At 41.3% G+C, this 27,975-nt stretch overlaps 1 protein-coding gene across 2 annotated transcripts in view; it reads right to left on the reverse strand.

Annotated features, from left to right (window-relative positions):
* GAREM1 (GRB2 associated regulator of MAPK1 subtype 1) overlaps positions 1-27,975 on the reverse strand; it is a 102,070-nt gene that overhangs the window by 67,175 nt on the left and 6,920 nt on the right. The window contains exon 2 of one of the 2 annotated variants that reach the window (XM_053953296.1): positions 11,862-12,002. In XM_053953296.1, the coding sequence (XP_053809271.1) occupies positions 11,862-12,002 (141 nt within the window). Of the gene's footprint in view, positions 1-11,861; positions 12,003-27,975 lie in introns of those variants that run through there. The other variant, XM_053953305.1, reaches the window with a different exon arrangement.

Consider the following 27,975-nt stretch of genomic DNA (forward strand, 5'->3'; position numbering starts at 1 on the left):
CTGAAAGGAGACTCACCAAAAAGTTGCAGGATTTTTTTTTTTTTTTTTTTTTAATCTGGCAAGAAGATGCTGCTCTAAGACTGTGCCACACACAAACTGGATGAGCAGCCAACTGCTGAGTGGGAGGCTCATTAAAAAAGGCCATTTGCTTGCCATATGTCTCTTTCTTCTAGACAGACTAATTCTAGTCATTAAATTTTTAACCAGAAATGCAGAGTAGCAAAGCAACTTTTTGCTAAAATGGCACCAGAAATTTTCCTAAGTAGAGCATTGAGAGCTACTCAGTGCTCAGAGTGAGATACCAGTTTGACAGGAGAGCCCCGATCCCAAAGCAGGGTTGGCAGAACGCCTCATCCTTGCAAGGCTGGTGCTTCCTGACCTCCCAGTAGGGAGCCCTTGTCCCTCCATCTCTTCCTCCTGCTGCCATCCACCACCACCCATGCTGCTGCTGCTACTGTCCCCTACTGCCCCCTCCACCAGCACTTCCCACTCACTCCTCTCCCTCCCTATACTACTGCCCTAACACTGCCACAGCCAGAGGGTGACAAAAGTCAGCACAAGCACATCTGGTCCCAGCCATCTGCCTGGAACAGCTGTTGCAGACCATTGGATTCACTAGATCCATCAGATCCTCTGACACTTTTATGTGTCTTTGACAGTGTGTGTACTGACACACCAGTAAACAGGTACTGGACAAACAGCTGTACTGACACACCAGTAGACAAACAGCCACAAACTTCCTGAAGTGGGGCAGTGGTCAGTCAGCAGCAATCAAATTGAAAAAAAAAAAAAAGGCGAACAAGCAACCCACCCCAACCCATATGATTTTGAGTCCATCTCAGACTTTTTTTAGACTCAGATAAAGCAGTTTTTCAGATAGGAACATATGCATACGAGATCTGATTATAAATGTTACTCTCTTCTATTTACATTCTGTTTTAAGACACTACCAGTCTGAACTCAAATTCAGGTTTTCTGTTGATTTTGTTTAGAAAGCTTGTCTAAATTCACGTGTTATGTTTCTATAGCAACTCTCCTCTTGGATGGCTCAACAGCACTGCACAGAAAAAAATGTGATACCATGAACAGTTACAAGTACTGACCATTTCCCCCATCCAAAGTCCCACAATGTCTAGTGAAGCCTAAGGCTGATTTAGTATCATACAGCAACTTCATTCCTACTCAGAGTATTTCTCATCCCACACCCCAGGACATGCTTTAGCTCTTCTCCTACACTGACTCTTGAGGGACACATCCTTCCCAGCAGCTGGTTCTGGGTTTCTAAGCCACATTTGCAAGAATCTCTCAACTCAGATCCATGAATCTAATGCAGCACTACTTTGTTTTTCTTCTATTTTTGGCAATGCCATTTGTGTAGCCAATGTCAAAATTCTCCCACATACTTTGAGCCCATGTAATTGATTTAGTAGAGACATAGTAGCTAAAGAACTGGATTATTCAAGTCACCCTGCCCATCCATCTCACCTGTTTCACTTTTCCCATCAAGCTTCACAGTGATCTCACTTGGCCTACACAGACTTTACTTTTGGGGTCTGGAAATGCAGAAGCCCATGAAGCATTTTAGCAGAGACAGCTTTCCCAGTCAGTACTTTTTCTGAATGCTTTCTCCTCCACAGACACACACACTTGCCTATGCTCAAAAAGTTATAAATTGTTTAAAAAAACTAAATAAAATACACAAACCAATTATTCTGGCAGAACACAACAAATGCATTTTTCATCATTTTGATAAAGACTCTCAAGTGGGATCTTGCATCCTACTCACACATCCCTCTTCCTTTTTGAGCATATGTGCAGCCATCATAACAAAAATGGGACCTTTCACATGATGAGCTGGTCCACACACAGCAAAAGAAGGATCAGGTGATTGCCATGAAACAAGGCAACAGGGAACAGATGCAGCTGGTTTGAGTTATTTCAGCCACTCAAATGCAGCCAGCCAGCCTTGGCTGGCTATTCCCAGTCCACTGCAATATAGCATTCGTGTGAGATGAACCGGAAAGGTTGAACTGGTGACAAAGATTTAAAGAGCGTGATGTCAAGGTGCCTCCCCTAAAAAACATAACCTTAACACATTGGTTTGAAAGGTCTTTCTTAACTCTACATAGGCTATCAACCATCCAAGATGACAGTAGCATCTGTCAGTGCTGTAGATTTTGTGACAGGTGGCTCAGCCGCCTGGTGTTCCTAGTTTGAGGACATTTATGAAAGCCCTCTTACAGGTACAATGGATTTCCTTCTTTGCTTCTGCTCCACCCAGCTTTGGAGTCAAACTGTACACTTGGGCTCAACAGAGGAGTTGAGGCTCACCTGCAGTAAAGGGGATGAATGGATGACAGAGCTTCATATCTGTACATAAAGCTGCAAGAAAGTAAGTACAGGCTTTCAGTTTCTCTCTGTTACACAGGTCCTTCAGAGCAAGAAGTTAAATACCCATGTTCCTCCTATGCAGGTAATAATGGTCACCTTTGCTATTAGTGTTAATAGCTTCCCTCCCCTCCCTGCCACTGAAACAAATTCATCTCTGCCAACTGAGAACAGAAAATCTCTGCACAACAGCCCACGACAGAGTAAAACGCCAGTTTTTCCACTTCTTTAAATTTCAAAGCTCACAGAAGTGCCTTTCCCTGACACAGCAGAATCACTGCCTTGGATCACAGGCTAAATTAATCACACAAATTACATTCTCCATATAAACAGTTATACATGACTTAAATAGCACGGGTTTATTTTCCTATTGGCACAGTAGTTCAGTCAAAGCTTAGGACATCAATGATGTCAGCTGCTTTAATTGGCAGCACTGACGTGACCAGCACTTGTTCCCAGACATGAAGTGTACTGGTTTCCACAGGGAGGATGCTGACTGAAGAATTCCTACAACACTTCCTATCAGTTGTTTTCAGCAGCAAATACTGGCTCCAGCAGGGAAAAAAAAAAAAAAAAAAAAATCATCTGTTTGGGCATCCAAAAATTCACAGGACGACGTCACCCTGTGAGACAAGATTTCTCTGCAGCTCCCTCCCTAAACACACATGACCTATCAAAATTCCTGCTCTACATTCCTGCCAGCTGGGTTCTGTATTTACAGAAGGGAAAGACATCAGTAACTTTTGCCTTGCTCGTTTGTCATGTTAGCTCAGTTGTAACAGTTCCCCCTCTGGCCCCCAGAAGGAAAAGGGACAGTCTGTCTGAAAGAGATTTCATAGACTAATTATAGAAAGCTCATGGCAATTTCTTCCCTCACAAATTCCCATACAGATTTAGTCCACGTAACAAGTCATCAGTAAAGGAAAAAGTGGGGATGAACTTGAAACAAAGTGAAACCAAAAGCAGAAGAATCAACCAAATGAAATGTGCAATAGTACATAACCAAATTCCCCAAGCATTAAGGGCTTTACTTCTTTGCAAGAGTCTTCATCCACTACTAGCAGATAAGAGTCATGGGATAGCTGCATTGGTAACTGCTTCATTCCTAGAAGTTACATGTGCTCACTTTCTTCTGTACCTGGTACTCTGTAAAAATGAAAATTCATGCAGCCTTATGTAAGAGATTAATAAAAAATCATTGGCCATATGAACCATCAATTCAAAATACCCCATTTCTCAGAATTTAATAAAAATTCTTCCCCCGAGTTTGCACAGAAGAGAAAGCATATTTTTTAACTGATTAAACACAGCCATTACAACTCCCTTATTTTTATTCTTTACCTAATTAAGGGATAACTTCAAAGCCAGATGGGTGGTGTTAAAACTGTAAAATTCCTACTTTAGGAAAACTGGTGTGAAGTTCCAGATTGTAATTACAGAGTATAGACTAAGAAACCCTCTTTGAGCTCCTTACCTATCCTTAAAGACTTTTAACTGTATGGTTTTCTCCAGGCCTGTTGGGGTAGGCAAGGGGTGAAGCAGCTTCTCACTTTATTCATGCCTTGCTCAGTGCCTAGAAACAGGAATTGTTTCCCTGCCCCAACCTTGCTGGCAGGAGCTCACCAGCTGGGTAGGCTGTAGTGCTCATGCAATTCCTCCCTTCTGAATTCTGAAGTTAGACCTCATGAAAGAGAACAGCTGTCTCTTGGGAACTCAGGAGCCACATTTCCAATTTTCTTGTAGCTAGTGCTTAGGGTATCTTCAAATCAATAGAAATGTGCGATCAGACTAGAACCTCGAGTGCAGCACTGAATACACCTCATTCCCAGTGGGGATCAGCCTTTTTCCCTCAGCTTCCCAGTGGTTAAGTTAGTCAGCTTTTAAGACCCTCTCCCAGGCACTTAAGTCTTTCCAGCATCATGCAAATGAGCCCAGCACTCCACTGTACCAGCCAAGAGCTAAGGCCAAGTAATTCAAGCAATGCCAAGCAAATCCCGTGTGATTCACGCCATCTCCCAGTCTTCTGGGAACCAGTTTCCTGGCTGCTATTCTACCCTTCCCTCAATTGCAATCTTTCAAAAAGTCATCCTCTCCAGTTAATTTCTTTTGTACAAGCCTCTAGAACATTTTCCTAATTGATGCAACTCCAACTGGCTTTTTTTGCTGCTCATGGAGATCTGAAACAAGAAAACAGAACGAAACAAAAAACCCCACCAACCACCTTACAGTGAATGCTTGTAAGGTCACAGCTGAATTTCAGCAAGGTTCAAGTTTGCAGACTTTGAGTAACAGCCAAGAACTGTGGAAGTCCGAGAGGAACATTAGGAGTGATATTAGGAGCCATCAACTGTAAAAGCTGCAAGTTTTCCCTCTCTCTTCCTACCTCCCTTCTCACAAATAAAACACAAAGTTCAATGCTGAGGAAAAACTTAGGGTTTTTCTTTTTAAAACAAGGATAAGATTATACTTGTGCTGAAGTCAAGGTAGAGGAGAGTAAGAGAACAAGACAGCTGTATCTAAAAGTATACACCTCTTCCCACCTACTACCTCACTGCAATAGCATTGAAAAATATCATTGTCATCACAAGCTTTTGGTCCCTTTAAGGCACCAAGCATATTTTAGAGTAGAACTGGTACCTACAAACCATAGACTCTTACTCCAGGTTACAAAGAAAGAGAGAATATGTATTTTCTTCCTTGAACTCCTGGGACACAGACTTTTCCTCCATTGCTTGGAATATTACTACCCTGTGAATTAATCCCACTTTTTTCATTACATCAAAGAGCATAAGTCTTTGAGGGCTGCAGACTCTTATAACAGTTCCAGTTTTGCTGTCTGGCCCATCTGAAATATCTGAAAGGTAAACTGGAACTAAAAGAGTGTTGAATGTGGTATCATTAAAAAGCTGGATACAAACTTTGATATATCCACCCATCAAACTGAACATCAAGCAAATTCTACAAGTTCTGTAGGGGATACCAGGAATCTCTCATAGACATAAGGTTGTATATACACAAAGAAAGAAACAGGAAAAAAAAAAAAAAAAGACATATGTATACTTTCCTTAGCAGTTATAAAACAAAATGCAAAGTAGACAAGATTCTCCAACACAGGTGATCTGAAAAAAGGGGAATATTTCATTAAAATTAGATAAAAAGCTGCTGCTTCACCAGACTGGCTAACAGGGGGAGATGAAAGAACAGGAAGAACAAGTGTACCCAGAGATGCAAAAGAAATAAGCAATTTTTGCCAGCAATCTCATCAACTGCATTTTGAGTCTGCAATTTGATATTGCACTGTAGATCAATGGAGAAGTGTTTGCTAAAATTTAAATGGGCACAGAAAGTGAAATCACAGACAAGATCTTGGGAAAGTCTGGCAACTTGAAGGTAACTCTCTGAGGGAAAAAAAAAAAATATGAATATGGATATTTGCTTGTATATAAGATGAGTGCATCCAGTTTTTCAAGGTGACAGGTTTGAGAAGTCAGGAATATGAAGAATTTCCAGACTACAAAGCTGTGATTTCCTAGACTAAAAAAAATAAGTCTTTGTGGGGAAAATGAGGTAGCAACAAAATAAAATCACGTCACATAAATATTTCCAGAAAAACATGTACTGATGCTGTATGGGCGATTGTAAGTGTTATGGACATTACTGATCTCAGAGCTGAGGAGGCACAAATGGTTCAATAAAATGAATGCCCCCTCTCTCTGTAATATTCAGGCACTACTCTACAATCAGACTTTTAAATGAATACCCAATACACTTTCTTCTACATGTTTATGGGGAGAGAAAGCTTGTTGTTCTCAAGAAACTTCACACAGTCAAGTCTTCAGAACTAAAGAAGTCATATTTCTCTTTTAAAAGCATGAAGGCTATATGCTGGTGGCAATGCTTTCTTTTATTATGAATATTTGTGAAAAGTTTTCAAATCTCCAATTGCTTTGCAGATGCACAACTCTTCAGAAAAAAAAGGAAAAACTAAACAAAACTTGAGTATTGGGGGAATTAAATATGTGGGTAGGTTGTTTTCTTGGTTTTCTTCTGAGGAAGAAGATATCCATTCATTAATCATTTACCAGCCCACATACACATGGCAGCCTGCCTCTCTCAGGAGCATTGCATTCAGGCCCTGCTCTCTAGAAAGATATTCAGCTGCAGAGCACAAAAGCCTCAGGAGAACTGTGTGATAGCTTGGTGCCAGGTCAAGTTCAAAGCGTAACACAAATTAAAGTGCAAAACATTTCATATCAGGGAGTGGTATGCCTGTTGGCTGGAAAGGACTCACCTAAGTTCTTTACTCAGTTTTCTCTCTAAGGCAGTGTCCCTCCCTGCCTTAGATCTCATCCACCTCTTTGAACTTAAAATTACCCCATCGGAGCTGTGCTGCTAAGCTCACTCAGAAGAACAGGCATAGCTTTCCCTGGCACCACCCGCTCTTCCAAGACAGGCAAAGCACCAGACAAAGAGCTCTTTGTCCAGCACCACTTTCCTTGAGCAGCAGACAGCATTAAATTGCATTTGAGGGAGTGGAGAGTCTGAACTGAACTTAAGCAGGCTCTGTCCCCAAAGTAACACAAGCTGGCAGCAGATACCATAATGCTGACAAGCAAAGGATGCGTGCCAGTCTAATGTTCGCTCTTCTCCCCAGGGCCAGGAAGAGAGCTCTACAGCAAACTTACAGAAGACCCAACATATTATAAACATCCAAGAGAGCACAGCATCACTAAAGGAAAAATCTGAGCTCTTCCAGACCTCCTAAACCAGGATGGAGCAGATTCAGGTGGCTAATGAGGAACAGCAGCTTCTGTCACTGTCATCACTTCAAGACAACTGGGAGATACCTAAGTCACACCATGCTCTCCTCCCTCAGTGTCCAAGGGATGGCTCTTCCAGAGGGGAGAGCAATAAGCCTACAGGAATGGCCAAACTGCGCCTTGGAGGCAGCCGTGCCTTTGGACCTGAGAGAGAACTTCTGCAGCTGCCAAATCTCAGGGAGCTGTCCTGCTCTCCTGTTGCCAAGGCAAGTTCACTCCTGAGAAGACCTGCAGAGAGCGTCTTCCTCCGTGTTAGCAGGACACGGGGAAGAGCAGGCCCATCAGGCACTGCTCCGTGATGAACAAATCAAACCCGCAGAAACAGGTTTCAGTGGGGTGCTTGTTGTACACCAGTTCCAACACCAGAGAAGGGCCTTCTGACTCATTCCTATCCAACACCCCACCTGTGGAAGGTTCACATGACAAGGTTTTATATTTCCTCATTTAAAAGACATTAAGAAAGCTATCAGCACACTTAGGTAAGCAACCAGAGCAGGGCACCAGTGATTACTCTGTATAAGCAACTGCACACCTTTAGACTGTGGCAGGGAGGTGCGAGTTCACAGGAGTATTTTCAACATCCTGGATGTGTTACAGTGTGGCACACCCTGGAATAGGGTGTTACTTTCTAATATCTTTATAGAAATGTTTTTATTAGTTGCCTCCTTTGTGCACACAGATGGCAGCAGAGACCTAAGAGGCATTCCCTCCAAACTCTGGGCAAAACTGAGTAGAAGACTACAGAAAAAGAAAAGGATTTTTACATTTCTGTGTTTGTCCTTTTTTTTAAATATCATCTCAAAGGAACAGCTTTCCTCTCAGAATGGAAAAAACCAAACAGTTGAAAAAATGAACCATCAGTTGCAACAAGAGAGATAAGGCCCTGAAAAACCCCAACACTAAAAGTCCTGTTATGATTTGATTAAACATGGGAGTGAGTATTTGGGGCAAAATTACCTGGATGCTGCCAATTCATCCCAAAGTCCTTTTTTCTTTCATTGCATGCACTCACCAACACTAGCATGGCCTTTGAAAGAGAAGACTGCAGTGTGTAGGTGGGGGTATGCACACACTCCACAGCCTTCTGTGCCACTTTTCCTGTGCAGCAGGTTTTAAGCAACCACACCAACTTGATCATCCACTTTCACATCAATAATCTGCACACAAACAACTATGGCCATGTAGCAGAGGCATTTACAACAGATTGAACCCAAGCCATTCACAGTCAGAGCAGAACACCTCTGTGGCTTGAGCTGATGAATCCTCAGAAACACAAACACACAAACCTCAGAATCCTCAGAAAGATAGTTTTGAGCTGTAGAGTCCTGGAAACTAATGCAAGAAGAATCAGACAACATCTCAGGGCCACAGTATTAAAACCCTGAGAGAGTGTCTTCAGTGCCTTTTAGTTATCACAGACTATGTCACAGTTGTGGTAACCAGTATGTCCTGGGACACATCTTCCTATGCAGAGCTTCTGCAGAAGAATGTAAAGTATCTTTCTTGGCAAGCAGCAGCACAGCAAAGTGTAATTCAGCACAGCAAAGTGTAATACCAACAGGCCCTGTATCTTCCAAATTGAGATCATAAACCAGTATTTTCCAGAGGCTACCAGGGGAGACATTTATCAAGGTAAAGGTTACCATGCTGCCTAAGCAAAATGTAGCAGTGGTATTTAACATCAGCTGCAGGGTATTGGTAACATACACTTGCTTTTAGAGTAGAAATTAAGGATATCAGAGTACCAGGAACAAAACATAACTAGTTCAGACAGAGAGCTGATAAGACCTTCCTATAAGTATCAAGTGTGAATTGTGCACCTTTGAAGAAAGCAAACGACAGCAAAGGAATGTCCATCTGCTGTGATGGTTTACCTCAGACTCTAGTGAAACCCATTCTTTCAGGCCAAGATGGGGCACTATCAGGACATTAATTTTGATATGCTCTCCATTCCATATGCATGTGAAGACTTCTGTTGTTTTAAGTGCCAGAAACACATTAGTTATTTGGTTTTAATTACATTAAAATTTAACTTGATGCTACATTAATTTTTACTCTAAAGAGAAACAGACTGGAGAGAATATTCAAGAGAGAAAGGTTACACTAACAGCTGTCATATATGATCTTTAACAGCAAAAATTAATCATGTCTGCCACCATCAAAAGAAACAATCAGGGTAGCACCTTCATAGTAGGGAAAGCACCACCAGCAAGACTGCACAACTCAGGTTCTGGTAATAAAATTCCACTTAAATGTAAAATACAACATTCCCCTGTTTAGTAAGGATTTATTGTATTTGTTTTGTATTTGTTTTATTGTATTGTTTAATAAGTGTATCAAAACCTGATTTAGCAAGTAGCAAAATAAGATTTACTTTATGCTCATAGTTATATATATATGAGTGATGACTTTGTGGTACTTAAACTGTAATCTCAGGAAAATAAAATCAGTTTCAGTGTCTCTTCCTGCTCAACTGTTACAACGAAAATCATGCTGCAATTTGTGACATTGAAATTCTTCTAGGGTTAAAAACAAAAAAAGGTACTCTATTAAAGCCAAAACAAACCTTGAAAGTCATTTCAATGAGCTCTTATATTCCATCTCTAAGGGTCATTCTGGTAGGTAGTACATTTTAGCTGACAGAAGTTTAAAGTTTAACCATGCAAAAATCAGTCCTATAATCCAGGTCAGCACCCAGCCCTGCAAGCCGGCTTAGGCAGCTCCGTTAAACTTGGCCTCTCCAGCGGGGGGTTCTGGATCCCAAGAGCAGTGAACAGGAGGCACTGCACAGGGCAGCACTGACAGCACACTCAGTGCTAGCTCACAGACCTCTGTATGGTACTCCACAGCAGCACAAGTAAATCTCGAGGGTATGGAAGATACCTCTAACTGCATTTAGATGTTAGCATCCAAGAGCCAAACTGCAGTGCTTTGCTAACTAACCCTTCACATGCATAGATTCATCTCTCCTTACATGGAGGCAAGTCCATCAGACATGCTCTGGTTCTGCAAGTTAACACAGACCATTTTTGTGAAGTTCCTTTGGCAACACTGGAGCTCATCTCGTGTTCAGTAAGTGTCCTCACTAGATGGAAGCTTCTGAACTTTCAGGTATTTTCATCTCATTAATAAGGGTTCTGTGGCAGGGAACCTTCTTTGACAGCAAAATGTATTTTGCTAACTAAACACACCCTCTTTTCCTGCATTAACACAAGCCAGGAAGAAAAGCACATTGACACTTTTGCAGTATCTCAGGGGATAGATTTTTATTTTTCTGGTGTCTGTGTAAATTTAAGATATGAATGAATGGAAACATGAAGAGTCAGGAAACACTACTTAGCACATCTTTGTTAACTTTAAAAATAAAGAACCAAACCAAGCCTTCAGTAAAACGCTTAAGATCTTTTATGCCATTAACCATTTTATTTCCATTCTCCTTCCAGGAATCAGTGTAAGGATTTTAAACATGGCATGCAGTTCAAAGGAAGTGAAGTGTATATCTGTCCACACCACTGGAGCTTATGCAGCCAGGAGGTGTAAAAAAAAGAAAAAAAAAAAATAAACATTACTGAGCATAAGCACTAGAAAATGTTTATCCTAAGAAAGTTAACTTCAGAGAGTTTTAAAGCCACATACATTATGACACTATATGCCATCAGATCAAAGCTTTTAAACATATTTTAGAAAAAGTAACATTCCAGCAGTGAACTCCAAGGAGAAACAGTACCTAAGAAGGCAAGTGGTGTAATTTTCATCACTGGAATAGGGTGCATCGCTGCAGCTGCCACACTGGTGTGACTGACACAAAGCAATTCAGCCAGCTCTTGTCCAACTCAGCACAGCCTCAGTGCATAATGTTGTAAAGGAGACTGTAGCAGAGCCAAGCACATTATTCCATTGATAACTGTTTATACAGAAGGCTAATTAAAACACTAAGCCCACATCTTTATTTTGTAGCCATGGCTCTTTCAGTTCACACTTTCCAGCTTTGGAAAGTTTTCTATCTACTCCTGTAAGATAAGCACCTCCCACTCTCATTGTATTGTTCTATTCAGCTTGTGAATAAGAACACTAAACAGCAGGAAAAAGTATTAAAAATAATTTCCTAGCAAAGTAAAAATAATTTGAAATCATAAAATAAATATGGATTAGTTGGATCATAGCTACTTGGAACAACAGTATTACTCTATCACTCAAGAAGGCATAGACAAGGCACTAGTGAGGAGCATTAGCTTAAAACTGCAGTATTATTATGAAGAGTCCCTGGTGTTCAACATGGAAACATCAGAAAATCCCCCCCAGCTTGAATATAAAATCTGTTCCATCTTTGACCAAACATTTCAAGGCAATTTCAAACTTTCACACTTGTGTCTCCACATTCACACACGAGAAGTGCTGGCAACTCATTATGCTCAAATTGAAATCAATTCATCTACACAGCTACGTGTTCTGTCAATGTGTTGCTCAATGAAATACATCTATTTAGCAGCACTGCAAGCAAGTCAGTATCTCTTGCTTTGTAACATTACTAAAAAATTAACTCACAGACGATGGCATGAGAAGCTTAGCTTCACTCTCAAATATAATGATCAGTATAAGTGGTAGGCAATTCATTATTTTTGAATTTGTATTTCAGGTCAACATTAGCTTTACCTGCATAATGTACAGGGATTTCTATCTTTGGCCCTATGACGTAGTGACCCTCCTCCAGACTGTGAGCTGTAATTGTTGTCCACTGCCGGCACGAATGAATCAGAAGATAATCGCTCTCCCGAAGACCTTCTATAGTTTCTCCTGTAAAACAGATGTAGTGTTTTTTTAAAAAATAAAACAAACCATACTTACTGCATGATGAATTAGGAAAGCATCACAACAAGCATTTTATTCTTATTGGTGTTTATTTTTTCCCAGACTTTTTGATAATTAAAAATTCAATTAAGTAAATTTCAACTCTGTCCAGTATTCACTTTTACAACTTAAACACCTTACCTTCCAGAAAACAAACATGAAGCAAAATACCTGAGTGCAGTGTATTCCAATACAGTATCACAGAGATGCAATCCAGATTACTGAGTAGTGGCTCTGGGGCTCCTTTTCAACTTTCTGCATAAACCCACTTTTCATATTTCTATTTTGGTCTGCCCATCTCACTCAATACAAATACTCAAAAGGTCCTTTAGTTTTTAAATAAAGGGAAAAAAAATCCAACACATTTTCATATTTTAAAAGAGAAGCATCACACTTGCATACAGTAGTTACTGGATATCACACTTTCAGATCCAGAGATTTCATTTTTATCATTCTATCCCTTTGTGAGCCACTGCTTAATTAGCCATTCAGATGTCTATAAACTTAATCCTATCACTTAAGGAAAAGAAATGAATAAATAAATATTAGGAAAAAAATTCACAAACATCTAAGTCCCATCTCAGAAGCCTGGTTGAACCCAGACGTGTTGCTCACCTTTCTAAGGCACTCCCTCGTATTGTTGTACTCTAGTGTTTGTCAAACTCATTCTAAACACAGCCAAAGACCCAGCTCTCCTTTCTTCCCTTGCCTCTCACAACTTTGCATTCCTTCAGAGTATCCTACCCTGTTCTACAGTTTGCAGTGTGTGATCAGGTCTAGAGTGCTTTGCTAGGTTTTCCAGCAGCTGCAAAAGCCATATTAGACCACTTAAAGTGCCAGCTACACATCTCAAGTGTGATATATGTACAAAATTTCACAGAGCAGGAAAGTGCTCATCACAGAACTGCTCTTACACACCTGCAGTCCTGCTCAGTACACTTCTGCATTAAGCACACAAAAACCAGCCTTTCTCCAGGTGTCTTTGTAGCAGTCACTTGGACTTTCAAGAGCATTCAGTAGACACTAAACATGGTCCAAAAATAATGAAACTTTAAATTTCATTTTCCTTCTCTCCCACCAGCCCTCTGCAGTTACAGCCAAAAATAACGCAAATAGTTTAAGCCCTGGCATCAAGTTTGGGCAAAACCCATCCCCTTCAGCTACTACAACAAACTGAACTTTCTCCACATTGTCCTGATATTCCTAAAATTCAGTGGAAGAATGAGAATTTTCTCAGCCTGGGGCAGCAGACATTTCCTCTGTTCAATCTCTGCAGAGGAGAGGTACTTCCCACTGAGCTTTTTTTCTGCCCACAACAAGCACTCTTCCACCGTAGGCAACAGCTTCTACATAGCCCATTCCTGCCTGATTTCATGCTCCCATTCTATCAGAAAGCACCCTCCTACACGATTTTAAACAGAGCAACTGGTGTGTGTGAGAATTGTTAAGATTTTAAATCAGAAGAGACCATTACGACCATCTGCTCTGACACCCTTTGGCCACAGGACTCTGCTTGTTTCCTCCAGAAACTCGGATCTGGCTAAACAAGGGAGAGACATGGCCAAACCTGCAGATCCCAACAGATGGACTTCCATGGGTCTGCTGTTCCATGGCCTGTTAAACCTTAAAAAATTCCTGCTTTGCCCATTTGTGTCTTTAATTTATAACCATGGGTAAACTACTATGATGGGAGTGTAGAGGAGAAACAAAAAACAAAAAACAAAAAAATTAAGAAGTCAGAAGGTATACAAAGCTCCTTAGTACCAGTTATTCTTGCTCCTATGAAAGTACATTTCTAGGTCTCCTTATTTTCCACAGAAAGTAGCTTCCAGGTAAACAGGCTATTTCATGAACTGGCTTCCAGGTGTTCCTTGGACCACATCCCTTGGCAGCCCAGACAAGCAGGCTGCTTAACACCAGTTCCTGATCCCTGGGAAGCACCACCCCTCCACCCACAGCTCACTGGGATAAGTGATATGGTAAAGCCTATGGAAGAGTGGCAAAATTACCATGCAGCACAAGGGAACTCTTTTCCCATCCATATCTTGAAAGAAATTCAGATGTATCTGCTGAATTACGCATCTGCAAAGTTTTAGCAAATTATCAGACCTTGAGTGTCTCTTGTTTTCTGCTCACAGGGCAACCTCTAGTATGTATAAAAATTACCTTCAGCTTGCTGCAAAGCTTTATGATTTTGAGGGAAAGCACAGCAATAATAACAACAAAAACAGTAATAATAATAATAATAATAATAATAATAATAATAATAATAATAATAATAATAATAATAGGTGCTATTTGAAACTCATGTTTCAGTTTTGAGAGCTACACTCATGCTTCCTATAATCTGTGGCAACAAGTAATTTTTCTGTCCCACAGCAAAATCCAACCAATGATACCTAAGGGAAGACCTAGTATTTTACTAATTTCACTGACAGTGGTGAACAAATTTGGAATAAAACACAAAGCATTTCTGGTATACATTTTCTCTGCCTTGCAATCTGTAGGTATAATTTCAGAATATTACCTAGAGGGAGGCTGGACTTAACATCCAGGATTGCAGGGAAATAATTATAGTATGGGTCACCCTCGAAGAATCTGAGGAAGATATTCTTAGGAAAATAAAGACACCCATTATGAAAAGGTGCTTCCAGCCATGGATCACATGCTGCGATCTGTTTAAGTGGTTGCTCCACTAAAACTGGGTGGGACAGGTGAGTGTAAAAAGAGATTAGTAAGGCAGGCCCAAGAGTGACTACGTAATTGAGTCTGCAGCTGGAAGTAGCTGTATTTTTTTAAACAGAACCTTGGAAACCACAATTCTCATTACACCAATTATTTGCTGCAACCAATTACATCGGAAATTAATTTTGTGCTTTGCCACAGGAGACTGGAGGAGACAAGGTGAAGCAGATGTGACAGGGAGTTGACACTCCCCTTGGCTCCTTAAGAAAGGGCAGGTCTGTCCTTACCAAGCCCTGATCTTTCCTAACCATTGGTGAGACAGATTTGTTTGCTTTATAGGAAGAGGCTCCTTGTCACCAAGGGATTAAAGGGCTCTCAAAAACACCTGGCTAACCATGGTCTCTAAGCTATGCAAGGAAAACGTGACTGAGGACAACAAAGCAACTCACTTCTTTCTTACCTTTTCTTCTACTCTGTCTTCCCCATAATAATTGCTCACTGATTTAAAGTGCTTTCTTTCTGGAGGGGAAGACCTTCCAGGCTGGAGACCCCTCTAACCTTTGCTACATGACTCCTGTTCCAGCCCAACCCAGCCCAGTCTCAGTTATCCCTTTACACCTTTCTCAGCCAACCATACCTTGCAAAACAGCCACACACATTCAATCTGATTTCCCCCCGCCGCAGTGGCAGGAGTTGTGCAAGCCTTTCATTAATCACATTTTAGCTGTGTGGGAGAGAACTCGGCAGCCCTCACATTCACCAGCTACGCAACTCGGTTCTCACCTATTCAACACACTCCTTGGCTGCTGCTTACATAAAAATAAGATGCCATGAGAAAACAGAGAACACAGGCCACTCATCTTTAGTAACAGTTTTGTCTCTTATGATCCAGTATGGAGTAGCTGCTCTATCTTTTCACCCTCTCCTCCCTGCCCCACATGCCTGCAATATAATTAAACCACTACAAAGAATCTACAGGCAAATACTTGTGCTGGTCTTTTACTCCCCCAAACAGAAGTCAAGAGAAGCAATGAACTACCACATGCAATTCCCCACCTTTCCCCGAGTTGCCTACCTCCTTCCAAAATATGAGTCAAGTTTATTCATAATAATACCTGAGATTAAGACACCCATGATTCACTAGCAGCTCCTAAACCCTAAATCAAGTGTCAACACCCATCCTTGCCTGAGATTAAAAGCCTCACACCTCTAAACTAAAAACTTAGACAGTATGTTCCAACACAGGCTGATCTCCCATGAGCACTCTGACCACAATCAGTATTTGAGTACTTCACTTAGCACCACCAAAGCAGCACTGCAATAGGTCTTCAGGTGTTCATTGCAAATAAAATTCACTATCATTTTTTAATTGCATGACCCATTTCTGTACAATTCCTAAAACCCTCTAATACTGCCAACACCACGCTTGTTGAAAGGTAGTTGCAGGGGAAACACTGATCAGGAAAGGAAAATCATTCACATACTGATACAGTCATTACAAAATGGTAATTGCTTAATCAAGAGTCCCATGCTTATTAAATACTATCTACATTAAATACCAATACTACTTTAATATTTCTTTCCAGTTCCAAAACTGGATCATCCACATTTGGCAAATCTTGACTCTGTCATTGTAAACATTCCAATTTCAATTTAACAGCTAACAACTGTAGCAAGATTGATGAAGGAGGAACAGGATACCTTCACCTATAAATTCAGAGATGAAATTATGTCTTCACCTATACTTTTTGAGAACCAGGTGAGAAAACAGAAGTCAATTACATGCAGGGACTGAGTTTATATATGTCTATGCTACAGCACAGAAAGAAAGTAATTTCTTTTGAAAAGAAACAATTCTGCAAGTTGTTGCACTGCTTACTTTCTAAAGACACGCACATTTTTATTTAGTTTAGCATTTCACAATTCCAAAATGTCTATGAATTCCCCCAAAGCCTCAGGAGAAGAACTGAAGACCACTTCAGTTTTGAAGGATCTGAGCACTCCTGTCTCCTCTTTGCTTCCTCCTGGATCACAGAATATCTCAAGTTTGGAAGGGACCTGTAAGGATCATCAAGCCGAACTGCTCATTTCTCACAGGACTGCCTAAAACTAAACCATATGGGTAAGTATCATCAAGATGCTCCTTGAACTCTGACAGGTTTGGTGCCCTGACCACTTCCATGGAAAACCTGTTCCAGTGACTGACCACTCTCTCACACAAGAGCCTTTTCCTAATGTCCCATTACAGTCCACAAAAGAAAACCCACACAGGTCCCACGTACTCTGCTTGCCAAAGACAACAATGACTTTTCAACACCAACCACTAAAGAAAATTCGTGCAACAAATGAAAAGAACCAACCAACAATCCAACAACAAAACTCTTATGGTTCTCCTCCTAATATTGGAAAAACTAATATTCAAGTCACTGCAAAATGTTCAGACCAATATGACTCACTTACTCACAGAAACTACACAGCTAAAAATAGGCAGTGATGTACAGGAATATAAATGCTTTATAATGCCACATACTTTGTCATTGTGGCTAAGAGTTTGCATCACTGCCTTAAAGCACAAGCTTTGCGTCTGGAGACATTAAAATAGCAGGTAACAAGGTAATTCAGAGAAAGAGAAGTCGTCGCATGCAAGATTCCAGTAACGCAAGAGATTCCATTTACACACACCAGATGAGCAAGATACCATTTCCTCCTGCCAGGAAGATGGTTCTGGACACATTCCACTCATCTCATTCATCAAAGAAGACTGCAAAGTGAGCTTAGTGCTGTCCCTTGCACATCAGCTCAAGCATGCTGAATTTGCTTTATCTGGAATGAAGCAGCTAACAGAAAAGAACCAGGAGCTCACAAGAAACTTAAGATGGTTTTGGTGAAATAACTGATGAAAAAGATGCCTGTGAAAACCCCAGGGAAAACTCAGCAAGACTTAGGGCCATGTGTTTTCATTAAGCCTGAACACCATCTGCATGCAAGGTAACAGATGCCATACAATTAAGTGCATCACCCCGACTGTCTTGGTCAGTTAAGTAGGTGGTGAGTTTAATTATTCAATCTAATGTTCCATAATCACATTACATATCATTACATAGAAAAATCTCAGCAATATTAAAAATCATGACTGGGTGCTCAGCCCGGTACCGACCAAACTACACAAAAGAATAACATCCACCTTATTCCCCCTTGAGTTTGCACTAACATTTGCTAGGAATGACGTGCTAACTGGAAAAAGAGGTGGCTGGCTGGTCAGGTAAGCACCTATGCTGTGAAATAATTAGGCAGAACTGTCAGCATGTGTCTAGTGTAACAGGGGAAAGAGGTTTATCTGGCAACAACTGAAAGCTAAGAGAAAGCAAAACTATCAGGAGCCAGAAAAAAGAAAGAAGTGAGGTTCTTATTCATCATGTACCCATTACACTGAGGAGCCCTAGTCACACACTATCTGCTTCACTAGGCATGCAGCTTCCCTGGACTTTCCCAAGCTGAGGACCAAACAAGCCATGCATTAAGATAAACCTTAACATTACCCTACCCCATCATGAAAACAAAAGGACAGCTCCACACAGTATGAAATGAAGTTATAATCTATCTTTGTTTAAAAAAAATAAAAAAGTATTACAGACTTGCGTGGCTCTGTGCAAAGAGATGTTCTGGGTCAGAGGGAGGTCACACTGCTAGCACAAGTATAAATGCCAGTGCTGCTTTTTCATGGCAAAAGAAGGAACCTACAAAATCTGGCACTAGCCAACTAATAAAAGCTGTCTTGTTTCTAGAAAGGCAAATTTGTGTTTCAACAGATACACCTAGTCACATAGCTCCCACACAAGGTAACACCTTAAGATGAATTCAATTTCTTTTCCTCTTATTGGGAGATCCACAGAAGGTAAAAGATGAAGCCAAGGCCTCCTCTCAGCACAAAAGCTTGGGGGAGACCCCATCTAAAAATGGGAAGCTCAAGGCTGAGCAGTGATGAGACAGCACACCTGAAGAGACCACAGACAGGTCAGAAACACGCAGCACCTGTGAGCAGCTGTGAACTGCAGGCATCGCACACACTTCAGTCTCCTTGGCAACAAGGGTCTGGGAGCACCACAGGTACCTGCAAGCCTTTCCAAGGTATGCTTTGCAGTAACACCAGGTGTTAAAACAAGGCTGGGTACCACAACATTCTTCTGTCTTAAAAAAAAATAAAATAAGAAAGAAAAGATCAATCATAACTCAAGAGCCATTCTTATCTGAGAGTCTTTGTTTCCTCTCACTGGTGGGCTCATCCTTTACATAATCTTCAAAGAGGTCTCAGCACTTTAGCTCTTGTTTAGCCAGTTGTTTGTTTGGGCTTCTGATTTTTTTAAAATACAACACAACAAAAAAAAAAAACAAGGCATAAAATCCACAAAAAAACAGCAGATGGCAACTTCTTGTCCCACACAAACCAAGTAAGCCAAAACAAAAAGATGTACACCAGGTTGCATCACAAAGAGCATTCACTGTTAATTTCAATTTGAAACTCATTTGTTTCAGGGACACGCAGAAGCACCAGTAGAGCTCAAGCAGCACTGCACTGAGTTAGTTGCTTTCATGGTATTAAGAATACAAGGTCTCTGAAAAAACACCCACAAAAAAAGCCTCAGAGTGTTAACATGGGCAACAAGCTATTGAAAGAGAACTCCAAGTTCCTTGCAACAGTGCACGGGACAGCTTCCATCCGACTTGCACAGTGCTGTCAACACATGATCCTTCACCACCTCCAGCACCCAGTTGTATTACTGCCACAGCATTTCACTGGCACAACAGCTGCCTCTTCTCCTACAGATAATTTCATTGATACTTAGAGCTTTCTTCTTTTATAATGATGAGTTTGGGATTTACGTTTTGGGTGAAGAAACAAAAAGTTTTTGCTAAGTCTGAATATTTAAATTAGGATAAATTATTTTATTATTATTTAGCAGGCTGTGCCACCTCTCCTTATGAGAACTCCATCTGAACTCTGAGGGAGGGTGAAGGGAGAAAATCAAACCTTTTGTTCTCTGCCCACTGCATCATACTGCAGACTATCTGCTGGGGTTTTATCTATGGAGATGCACCTCAATGAATGTCAAAGGCTAATAAATATTAAATTAGGGTGGTTTGCTTGCTTAAGCTTTGGCACTGTCCTCTGTTACTGAGTCAAATCTCCATTGAGCTGTTCAGCCTGTCAGTGCTATTTCTTTGACAAAAGCACTGGTCTGTGATGTAGGTCAGCAGAAAAAGTTCATTAGGTAGAGAAGAGCATCTGAATTTTTCAGTCTGAAGTAGCAAAGGAAATTTTTAGGGAAAAAAATCACATCATTGTAATGTTCCTTAAAGGAAGGGGAAGAAAACCCCAGAAATATTTTGCTACATGATGAAGCCCACTTTTAGCAACATTAGACCTACAAAAATTGAATTTTTTTTTATATCACTGTGACTGAACAGATGCTCAAAAGAGCTACTCCTGCAAAAAATGCCTAATGGCAGAGAAGTAGAAAGAGCATGCAATTGTAGAAGACACTACTACTACTGAAGAAGAACCTTCTCAGAAAGCCACTTCATGTTATCAGTCTGACTTTCTGATTTCATACAGACACAAAAAAAGGTTGATTAAAAAGTTAAAACCAAGCAGATCAGAGAAACGAGAAACTCCCTCGTTTCAAAGAAAGCATAGCAACTTGCGTGGGAGTATATCATGCAAAGTCTAAATACAGACTGCCAGTAAGTTAAAAGGGTAAATATTATAATTTCTAGGAGCAAATATTGTAGTTCCTAGGAGTAAGATGAAAAAATAAAACAACAACCCAACCAAAACAAACCACATTAAAATTTAAACATCTCAGGGCTATATAATGTAGTGTACTAAATTTTTAATTTAAAGTGGGCAGATTCATTAGGCAAGCCTGACAGTGGTCTCAACTGACTTTCCATGTCTGAGCATAGTAGAAAAGATGAAAACAGAAGGCTCTGTACCCAGCTACACAATCTTTTGAGCTTTCAACATAAAGACCTAGAATAATATTCGAGTTATATCTACGGCTATTGATAGTCAGCCTCACTTTTGAGTTTCCTTTCTTCCTTCTCAAACAAATTCCCAAATAGTTTTCAATACGTGCTTCCATTTAAACACTTCCATTCCTGCAGCACATTGAGTTGTGCTGCTTCCCATTATCTGGATCAATGAGCATTTCTGTCATGATTCAAACTGAACTTAACACTCCTCTCTCCAAAAAAAATAAACCCCAAGTAATACTGACTTGACCTTCCATCAGCAGCACAGACTTCATGTCTTCCAGTGAGTGAAAAGTTTCCTTTGACAGCATAAGGATTCATGCTTAATTTGATTTTAAGATGACTTATATTCTTGCTTCTTTTGCTAAAAACAAGAAGTGGGGAAAAGTTGTAAGCATGGAAGTTCAGGCAAAATTAGTCAAAATTCTTCTGTGCTGTCAGATTAAGACTCAACCTACTGATGTTCAGAATTGCTTTTTAATTACAAAAGAGTTTAAAAAAAGATGTTTTAAAAATATTTTTGTTTGAGAGCTAGACATCAAAGCCAGCTCAGGTTGTGCCTCACAAACTTAACAACAATTTCACATCATCTCTTCATCAACTCACTGCTGAGACAATGTAGGAAATGTCCGTGACATTTGTCCAACCTCATCCAATGCTGCCCAAAAGCTGCTCATCTGCAGCAAGGTCTGCCACCAGCAATTACACTTGTCTCCACCTGAGATAGTGGAGGGAGGGACACTGTATCTTCCTGCAGCTTCAGGGAGAGCTGGGCAAGATGCACCTACCCAAGAAATAGTTTGTCCCAGATGAAGCCTCTTGCCACTGTACACCTTGGCTGAAACACAACTACTGTTGGCTGCACTGCGACAATTTTCAGTTGTCTGAACAGGGAATCCAGCTTGCTTCACTGACCCTAAGTGCTCAGCGAGGAAGGAGCAAGGACAGCATCACCCACAGACTGCCTTATATTACTACCTGGGGTACTCTGTGCATTGATGTAATCCTTCAGCCTCACAGTACTGTGATCAGACTTTGCTCTGGGCAACCATTAAATATTTCACAATCAAGAGAAAGGAGATAAAGCTTTATTTCTGCAATTTCCAATCCCTCTGCAAAAGCCTGATAAAATCAAATTGCTTCAATCCAACTGATGTTGAACTTAAGCTATCACCCACTAATACCTAACAAGAGAGCAGAGACTCCCAACCACCTCTTCTTTTCATGCCTGCCAGCAAGAAGACAGATTTATTTCTCTAGGATTAGCATTTTGCTATTGGAATGACTGGATATACTAGTACTGTCGCAACAAATCAGCATAAACCATAATCTCATTACAAAGCTATGGGACAGATTAATCCACTGAAAAATCCAGTTTGTTCCAAGGCAAGCTTTTCCCTAGCTGCAAATACACAGAGACAACATCTCAGTGAGTCTTCAAAAAAACCCATTTGACCTACTGCAGGGAAGAGAAGGACAAAATTTTAAATAAGCAGTAAGTGGAATTTTCGTGCCACTGCCACTGATGGTAAACTCTCTGCTGACTTCAGCAATCTCACAGTTTGAACCTTGGCATCTTGCTTTGTGTTCATAAGAAAACTAGTGGGAAAAAAAAAAAAAAAGAAAGAGTAGTAACAACACAGATTTCATTGAGCTTTGTTTGTGTTTATTTCAAGCCTTCAGAACTAACATCCCAGAATAAGAAACCTTACTTTTTATGAATTCAAGCCAAACAAGCCAAAACACATCTTTCAACACAGACTGCTCTTCACTCCCACACAGGGGAAAAAAACCACTCAGTACAACAACATCTTAACATTCACATTCCAAAACAGAGTAACTTTCTGTTGCTACCATAATTACTCTTCTTATTAATATTGAGCATCATCAGATGTAACTGCAGATTTGCTGTATCCTCATGACAGATTTAATTCTATGATTGATCAAACAAAACAGTCAAACACCATGGTTACTTACAACAGCCTAGAAAATATCAGCAATTCTTTAAACTATTCTGACACTCTGCAACATGTTGAATATCTGCCAACTATTAGTGGCAACTATTTGTCATTGTAAAAAAAAAAAAAGGAAAAAAAATCATACAACCACTCAATTCCTTAAAAAAGTGAGATTCTTACAGAAGAGAGCTCTCCAGTTTTGAAGTCATCTAAGACCACAAATCTGAAGTGCTAAGAAAAACAGCAAGGAATGACAAGTTAACTGCATTTAAAATGGTCACAGGTTAGAAAAAGCTAAATAACTTTTCATTGCATCCAAGAGAGGCTCCAGCCTAGCTTATTGTTACCTTAGGGAGCAAGAGAAAGGAGTTATGTTGATCCCACAGGTAGTTAATTTTCCATTTTGAATTTTCATGGCCAAAGTCAAAGGGGTAAAAAAGTTAAAATGTTTCCCTGCCCTCTGCAATGAAGGCACCAGGCCCGGAAATGAAGAATGCAAAGAGTAGCTTTCAAAAGCAGTCTGATAGGTAAAGAGAATAACAGCATTACCTGACCAAAGGAAAAATGCAGCAGTAATGAGACCTCTGAGCAGTTTGCTGCCATACAAAAAAGCTCCTTTAAATATTTCATTCAGAGAACTGAGGTTCTCTTTCACTAGAGGCAGGCATTCCTCATTCTAGAGAGCTTCTGCTTAGATGTGCCTGTAAATACTGTGAGGTCCACTGGAGGACCACACTTCCAAGTGCCTGTTTAGCATCAGGTTCCCAGCTGGAGAAGCTTAATACTTCAGAGGTGGGAGGTCAGCATTTAGCATTACACTTAACACACTGTCACTGACTTCCCATTTATGTCCAAGCACAACTACAGAGTGGTTGCTTCAGCTGATCAAGCCAGAGGCACTGCACACCTTTGCTGCTGCACAGGTCTTGGGCAGTGAGGTCAGGGAAGACTGGGTAAAGCTCCCCAGAGTTGGGATGCCAATGAAGAAAATGTTAACCCTACCAACCTCATGGATTTAAGAGCTAGAATTTGATTCCAGATTGTCCTGGCAGACAGAGAAACAGTCTATTCATTCAGACTTTTCCTGGGCACAGCATGAGAGCTGGGGAGCTCTCATTGACAGTTATTTATAATTAGATGATATTTTAAAATAGCATCCAAGTAAACATGCTCTATCCTCTCATTATCTATCCCAAGTCCTAAAGGGACACTATAGCACTTTGTGTTGCACAGCAGTGATCCCTGCTTGAACTCAGGGCATCTTGGACAAGCTCCCAATTAAAAATAAGTAGCCCAAATGCAGGAGCTGCTCAAGCATATTTTTCTTTGGCTTTCAGAGAACTCATCATTACAATTTAATTTGTCTCTCATATTTCTTGCAGCCTGGGTTAAGGATGAAATAAAAACAGCTGGAAGTGAACAAAAGTTCAGCTCTGCTCTGAAGTGGGGTTGCCACCTGGCTGCTTGCCCAGTGGCCTGGCCCACCTCCCTGTGCCCTCACAGGCTGAGCAGGCACTAATGGGCTGTGCACACATGGCACCTGATTGTTGGAGCTGCCATTGCCTCTGCATTTTAGCTACATCCACCCTACCCCTTCTGCTCAACCTGGAAAAATTCAAGTATCACTAATAGGCAGGTAATGCCTCTTCAAACGTGGGCTGACCGCATACAGAGACAGAAGTATGGATGTTCAATTCTAATTAGGCACCTGTTTGGTCTGCTTACATCCTGGAACAGTATTTGAGTAATACAGGAATACTAACAGGAGGAACACATTTAAAGCAGCCCTACATCTTTTCTGATCAAGAACAGTCTTAATCCTGAATGCAGTTTATTTCCATTGTTTCCCATGTAAAGCTGTAAAGCATAAGAAGAATGGATTTGCTTTTAATAAAACATAAGAGACAAGTGAATAACAGCTCTTAACAGCTCTCTGATAATATTTGTATCAACTTAAGAAGGCACACACAAAAAAAAAACCCAAAACAACCCACCCTCCTGTGGGAAGGAAAGCTTCTACTTTTGGTAAGCAGCATGCAGAACATAGTGAATAAAAAAAGCCCATCATGCCTCACTCTCCCCTTGAGGGCATATTTATCTTTGCCCACAGGCAATTTGGTCTTAAGATATTTTGTTATATATTGACAGGAATCCAAATGATATTTGACATTGCAACCCATAAGACATGCAACAGAAAACTCTTCTCCTCCAACTCGCCCTACATTCGGCTGCAGTGCTGTTACAGCTTTGCTGCTGGTCTGCAGCCACATCCTGGGTCCAGGGGTTGCAGCAACACATTGTGCTGCATTGTTACTACATTTTGTATTTTGAGCCCTCTCACCTCTCTGAGTCACACACGTGCAGATGCTTTATTTTCCTGCTATGAGCTTTCTGCTTTACATTCACAGATTAAGACAGGGGAAAAAAAAAGTCTGACCATAATGAAATTACGTGAGTGAAGCTCGGGTAAGATCTCAGATTTAACTCTATGTGTGTGCCTGTGGCCCCTTCAAAGAGGAAACAGGGCAGTTTGTCCTTTGAATACATAGAAGCCTAAACAAAAACTGTTAAGAAGGAAGCAGGAATAATTGTTTTGGAAGCCAGTCTTTCAGCAAGGATACACACCTAAGATTCTCCTTTTGGCTCATCACATCATATCACAAATTGACAAGGATTACTATTATTCTTACAAATACACAGCATACCCACTCTCATTCTCTAGGTCAAGCCGGCAATCAATGTGGGCTAAGAAAAGCAAGCATTACATATCAATTCACATTTGAGTCCTGCCAGCAAAACTCCCTTCACCAAAGTTAAACAAAACATCATGTCAGAAGCACAATGCAGGATTCCACAGGGGGAGATCCCATGTTTTCTGCGCTGATAGCAGCTGCCCCTCTGCAGTGGGGAAGGAATTGCAGCTCCTTCTGACAGCAACGAGCTGCAATTCCAGCTTTTGCTCCCAGTGATCAGAAACACTGAAATCTCTAGAAATGCCTAAAATTACTTTGCCTGCTTGCTTTCTTATGTCTGGTAGTACATAGGCACCTATCCCTCCAGGAACACACACAGCAAAACACCACACTGTTCTCTGGTCCAACAAAGACCCTGACTTCCTCCACACTGAGGAAAAAAGAAGAGGGCAGAGCAAAAAATGGAGGTACGGAGAAGCAGAGTTTGCACAGGAAGAAGACAGCACAACAGATGGAAGGGGTGAAAGGAAGGACTATCCTATGTGAAGACAAGAAAGGATACGAGAAGCAGCTCCTTGCACTGCTCCATTTTGCCACTGCTGGACAGTGCTGGGAGTTTTACCTGACAAGCAACCTTGCAGATAACCTTGCAACACCTCCTGGAAGCCCAAAAGTGCAGGACAGGGCATGGAAAAATGACACACACTGGAACCAAGGGTTCCTTGAACCCGCCATGCTCTAAAGGGATACACTGAAAGATGCAACAGGAAAGCTGGGCAAGAAGAGATCTGTGCACAAATGCCGTTTTCCTTCTTCTCCTTAAAGAAAAAGTTTCCTTCATTTTCCCAGCCCAATCTTTCCTCCTTCATCTCCAAAATGGTGAGGTGCCAGGAAGCAACAAGAATAGCTTTCAGTGGGGCAAATAAGCAAAACTGACAGTTGGAACCACAACAACAGAAAAGCTGCAAACTGAAAAACAAACACAGGAGAGGGGGTATCCAAGCATTTGTGGACTATTGGAAATAGCTCCTGGAAGGTAGTAACTTGAGTATTTAGACTGCATAGCTCTTACAAACCCAGCTGCAAGGCAAACATGTTCTGCTTCAGTCCAGCTGCCCAGCTCACACAGTGCTGAGCAGCAGCCCTGGCAGCGCAACACTGAGTCGAGGGCAGTCGTGAAATGACTGCTTATGTTGCATGCAGGGACCTTCCTCCACCTGTGCCCTTGGGTCAGCCTTGGGCACACAGCCTGGCCCTTCAGGACAGAGTGAATCCTTATGTACTCTCTTCAGGGTGGTTAATCTATGTACTCTGTGCAACTAGCCCACATCCTCCTTGCAGAGCAGAACAATGTCCCCACATAGCCTCTCATCCATCACATCACCTTTGGAGGGTGCACACCCCCCACTGTATCCCAGCCAGTGGCTGCAGTCCCCCAGCCTGTCCCTGGAAACCTGTCACCCACCGAGCCACATCCTTACCCATGCCAGGCAGATGTTTTGCCATGATAGCACCAGGACAGAAACAAAGCAGCACACGGCACAAAATGGCCCATCAAAAAAGGCTTTTACTTCTTTACTCAGCTTTTCTTCCCACTCCCCCAGCTCTGACTGTAAGGAGAAATGCCCCAACTTCCTTGTCGCCACCACAATGTTTTCCCTGCTCATTTCACAAACAGAATTGCAGCATGTTGTGTTTTATATAACATTTGAGTCACTACGGTTCAGCCCTGGTATGAAGCAACTCCAGTATCAACTTCATCAGGTTGGGCTCTTGTGCTTCCAGCCTCTGAGACCATGTTTAAATCTTTATTCTTGGTTCTCTTAGAAGCCCAGTGACATTCTCACAGACCAAGGAAATCCACACACATCCAAGTTCTCTGTGATTACAATATTATAACATCCTGAAAGAGAAACCTCAAAACCAAAAAGTACATTTTTCAAGTAATTTTGCATTTCTTGAACGTTTGCACTTCCAGGAAGGTCCAAGTGACCTTCCCCACAGCAACAAGATTTGCTGCTTTTCCTGGGAAAAATCACCATCCACTCCTCTGCTGACAGCACATCAGCTCTTGCCTGGGTGTGCAGAGCTGCAATCCCTGGCACAGGGCTCCCCACACCCCCAAAAACACAGCTCTGGCAGCTATTGCTTGGCATTTCACATCTTCATCCTGGCTTGATCCACTCAGTGTGCACCTTGCAGTCTCAGGAGCATCTCCCTCTACATAACAGGCAATCTGAAGGATGAGGAGGCTGGACTCCACACCCCCCCCACCCCAGGAGCATGCAGCACCAAGCCCCCCACCACCATGCAGCACCAAGCCTGGCAGGGCAATACATCACATAGCAATGGTACAGGAGATACTGAGACACAGCAGCTATTCTTGCTGGTTCAAAGCCTCAGCCAAGCATGCAGGTGCCCTGACAAAGCTGTGATTTATTAGTTTTATGCCGACTTGCACACCGCCTCAGAGACTGCAGTGCAGATGTGGCTCTAATCCTCAGCAAAGACACTCTTCAATCTGCTTATACACCTCAATTTTACATTTCT

This window comes from Vidua chalybeata, chromosome 1 (assembly GCF_026979565.1).
Source record: "Vidua chalybeata isolate OUT-0048 chromosome 1, bVidCha1 merged haplotype, whole genome shotgun sequence".
Taxonomy (NCBI): Eukaryota; Metazoa; Chordata; class Aves; order Passeriformes; family Viduidae; genus Vidua; species Vidua chalybeata.